The sequence below is a fragment of the Ammospiza caudacuta genome, chromosome 25 (genome assembly GCF_027887145.1).
Source record: "Ammospiza caudacuta isolate bAmmCau1 chromosome 25, bAmmCau1.pri, whole genome shotgun sequence".
NCBI lineage: Eukaryota > Metazoa > Chordata > Aves > Passeriformes > Passerellidae > Ammospiza > Ammospiza caudacuta.
The window spans coordinates 6,072,076-6,076,153 of record NC_080617.1 but is presented as its reverse complement, the minus strand read 5'-3'; the positions used below and the strand labels follow the sequence as shown (position 1 = coordinate 6,076,153).

Below are 4,078 nucleotides of genomic sequence, written 5' to 3'. Positions count from 1 at the left end.
TAAAGTTTTTTTTGTCCTTTCTTTTTTTTTTTTTTGTAATTTTTTTTTACAAGTTAGAAAATTGCAAATCAAGCGGTTTTTTTTTTTTTTTTGTTTTTTTTTTTTAGCCATTAAAAAAATTATTTACAGAGAAAAAAAAAAAGAAATGAAGAAATAAACAAGGTTGGCTTCACATTTTACAGCTGGTAGGGCCCCCTGTGACCACCCCACAACCTAAAATTATCCCTTAAAGCAGAATTAAACACAGCGCACTTACAAGCTTTATGGTTTTAAGCCAATAGAAGACATTATAAAAAAACTAACCAGATTAGCTTTTGGAAACCATCGATTTCTAGAGAAAAAAAAAAAAAAAAAAAAAGCAAAAAAAAAAAAGCACGAAATACTCGAAATGAAAAGCCAGAACCGGGAATGTGAACTGAGGAACAAAGAGAAAAATAAAAGGGAAAAAAATAATGAAAAAATAAATGAAAAATCCCATGGAACAGTCAGTGGGAGCGGGAGGAGAGGGGACAGTCTGGAGGCTGCAGAGATCCAGGGCAGGATTTGGGTTCTCAAACTGTAACTCCAGTGGCGTCCGGGACAAATCTTCCTCCCCGCTTGGTTGATTTTGTTGTTATTGTCGGTTTTTTTCCATTTTTCAAAGAATTCAGCTCAAACTACTCCAAGTGGCGGCGGTGGAGGGAATCCAAACCAGCGTTTTCTACGGGGAAGGGGGGAGAGAGAGAAAGAGAAAAACGCAGCGAGGGTGGGTGGGGAGGGAGCGCGGGGCGTGCGGTCAGCCCGGGGTGCGGGACGGTCCCGGGGAGAACGGGGGCGGTGAGAGAGACCCCGGGGAGAACGATCAGCGATCCGGGTGGTGTGAGAGCCCCCGGCAAGAACGGAGGGCGGTGAGAGAGCCCCCGGTGATGGAGATCCGGGGTGGTGTGAGAGCCCCCGGTGATGGAGATCCGGGACCGGGGTTGGTGTGAGAGCCCCCGGTGATGGAGATCCGGGGTGGTGTGAGAGCCCCCGGTGATGGAGATCCGGGACCGGGGTTGGTGCGAGAGCCCCCGGTGATGGAGATCCGGGACCGGGGTTGGTGTGAGAGCCCCCGGTGATGGAGATCCGGGACCGGGGTTGGTGCGAGAGCCCCCGGTGATGGAGATCCGGGACCGGGGTTGGTGTGAGAGCCCCCGGTGATGGAGATCCGGGGTGGTGTGAGAGCCCCCGGTGATGGAGATCCGGGGTGGTGCGAGAGCCCCCGGTGATGGAGATCCGGGACCCGGCTTGGTGTGAGAGCCCCCGGTGATGGAGATCCGGGTTGGTGTGAGAGCCCCCGGTGATGGAGATCCGGGTTGGTGTGAGAGCCCCCGGTGATGGAGATCCGGGTTGGTGTGAGAGCCCCCGGTAAGAACGATCCAGGCTGCTCGGGGATGGTCTAAGAGCCCCCGGTGAGGACGGAGGGTGGCGTGAGAGCCCCCGGTGAGGACGCTCCGGGCTCCGGGCTGCTCGGGGGGGATCAGGGGCGATGTGAGAGCCCCCGGTGAGGGTCCTGGGCAGTGTGAGAGTCCCCGGGCTGCTCGGAGAGGCTTGGGGTCGATGTGAGAGCCCCCGGTGATGGCGATCAACGATCCGGGCTGCTCGGGGAGGGTCCTGGGCAGTGTGAGAGTCCCCGGTGAGGACGGAGGGCGGTGCTAGAGCTCCCGGTGAGGGCGATCCGGGGATCCGGGCTGCTCGGGGGGAGATCGGAGTCGGTGTGAGAGCCCCCGGTAAGGACGATCCAGGCGGCTCGGGGAGGGTCGAGGACGGTGAGAGCTCCCGGTGAGGGCGATCAGTGATACGGGGCTGCTCAGGGAGGGTCGAGGGTGGTGTGAGAGCCCCCGGTGAGGACGACCCGGGCTGCTCGGGGATGGTTTCAGAGGCCCCGTGAGGACGGAGGGTGGCGTGAGAGCCCCCGGTGAGGGCGATCCGGGCTGCTTGGGGAGGATCGAGGGCAGTGTGAGAGTCCCCAAGCTGCTCGGAAAAGGGTCGAGGGTGATCCAGGCTGCTCAGGGAGGGTTGAGGACGGTGAGAGCGATCCGGGGATCCGGGCTGCTCGGGGAGGGTCGATGCGAGAGCCCCCGGTAAGAACGATCCAGGCTGTTCAGGGAGGGTCGAGGGTGATCCGGGCTGCTCGGGGAGGGTCAGGGCGGTGAGAGTCCCCAGTGATGACAATCCGGGGATCCGGGCTTCTCGGGGAGGGTCAGGGTCGGTGTCAGAGTCCCCGGGGATGTCCCCGCTGAGGACGATGCCCGAGCGGTCTCTACTCCTCCTTCTGCTCCTCCGGGCTCGCCGCGGGCTCCGGCCCCGCTCCTTTCGAGGGCTCCTCGGCTTTGGCGGTGTCTCCGTGGCTCTCCCCTCCCTGCTGCTGCTGTTTCTTCTCCTCCTCCTCCTCCTCCCGGCTGCCCGCGGCTTCTCCGCCCTCCTGCCCCTCCTCGGGGGGCGCCGAGGGCTGCAGCCCCCCGGGCGGGCTCTCCTCGCTGCCGCCCCGCTCCTCGGTGGGCGACGAGCCCGAGGAGTCCCCGGCCTCCTTCTTGTTCTTGCGGAAGGAGATCCCGCTCAGCTTGAAGGGTTTCTTGAAGGAGAATTTCTTCTTCTTTTTAGGGGCGTCCTCCTTGGGGGTCGCGGCCCCTTCTTCGCCCTCGGCGGCGGCCGGGGCGGGCTCGATGCTGTCGGCGCCCCCCGTTTCGCCCTCGATCTCCTCCTTGGGGGGTTCCGCCGAGCCGTTCCCGTTCTGGGGGGCAGCCTCGACCCCCGCCTTGGGCGTCATGTCCCCGTTGGAGATGACATGGCCGTTCTCCTGCGGGGGGGGAGCGCGTCAGGCACCGCCGGGACCCCCGAGCCCCCTCCCCAAATCCCCCGCACGCCACAAAGGGCGCCCCAAGGGAAAACGGGGGGCACCGAGCACGGGGGGATCCAATGGGGGCACCGAGCACGGGGGGATCCACCGAGGAAAACGAGGGGAACCGAGCGCGGGGGGATCCAATGGGGGGCACCGAGCACGGGGGGATTCACCGGGGAAAACGAGGAGAATCCACCGGGAATGGGGGGAACCGAGCATGGGGGGGATCCCCCGGGAGAAAGGAGACGGGGACACCGAGCACGGGGACAAGCGGGGTTTGCAGCCGGTGGAAACGGGGAGCACGGGGCACAGAGCGGGGCTCCCCCGAGGAAAGGAGCCACAAAAAGGGGGTGCAAAGACCCCGGGTTGGGGTCTCACGGGGGGATCCGCTCGGTGTGGGGGGGGCCCAGCTCGCCACCACCGGGCGGCGCCCGCGCTCCACTCGCGGTACCGGGGCGCGGCGGCGGACGGGACCCGCCCGGTGCCGGGGGGAGCCCGGGGCGCGGCGCGGGCGGTGCCGCATCCCCCGGTACCCGCGGGGCTGCAGAGTCCCCCCGCGGGGCTGCAGGGATCCCCCGGCTCCATCGCCGCGCCCTCCCCGCCGCGCTTTGTCCGCGCCGCCGCCCGTCCCGGCGGAGCGCGCGCAGCCCCCCGGTGCCCCCGGTACGCACCTGCCCGTTGGCCTTGGCGGTGTCGGGGTCGCCGCCCGCCGCCTTGGAGCCCTGGCTGCCCATGGTGCGGCCTCGGGGAGCTGCCGGCCCCGCCGCGGCGGCTGCGCTGGGCGGGAGTGGGGCGAGCCCCCCGCCGGCCGCTGATAAGGCGAGGGGCGGGGGCGGGACGGGGCCGAGCCCGCCCCGGGGGCGGGGGGAGAGCGATGGAGCCGCCGCCCCGCCCGCCCCGGGGGGTTCTGGCCCGAGCCGAGCCCCCTGCCCGCGTGTGCGGCCCCGGGGGTCGGGGCGGGGGGGGTGCGGTGGGGTGGGGGTACCCCCGTGTCTGGGCGGGGTCTCACGGCAGCTCCGTCACCCCCGCGGCGCTGCTCGCCCGTCCCTGACAGCTTTGGGGTTCAATTCACCCCATCCCTGTCACCCTCGGGGTGCTGCTCCCCCCAAGCCCGGAACCCCTGGGTGCCCCTGCCCCAATCACCAACACCCGTGCAGTGCCCGTGCCCCCAGCCCTGTCACCCTTGGGGTGCTGCCCTGTCACCTTTGGGGCGCTCTC

At 65.6% G+C, this 4,078-nt stretch overlaps 1 protein-coding gene across 1 annotated transcript; it reads right to left on the bottom strand.

Annotated features, from left to right (window-relative positions):
• Positions 1 to 2,037: 2,037 nt before the first annotated feature.
• Positions 2,038 to 3,676, bottom strand: MARCKSL1 (MARCKS like 1). Its single transcript, XM_058819993.1, has 2 exons — positions 3,532 to 3,676; positions 2,038 to 2,818 (listed from the first exon to the last, which is right to left on the bottom strand). The coding sequence occupies exons 1-2, from the start codon at positions 3,592 to 3,594 to the stop codon at positions 2,282 to 2,284; spliced, it is 600 nt and encodes a 199-aa protein (XP_058675976.1). The 5' UTR covers positions 3,595 to 3,676; the 3' UTR covers positions 2,038 to 2,281.
• Positions 3,677 to 4,078: the final 402 nt, after the last annotated feature.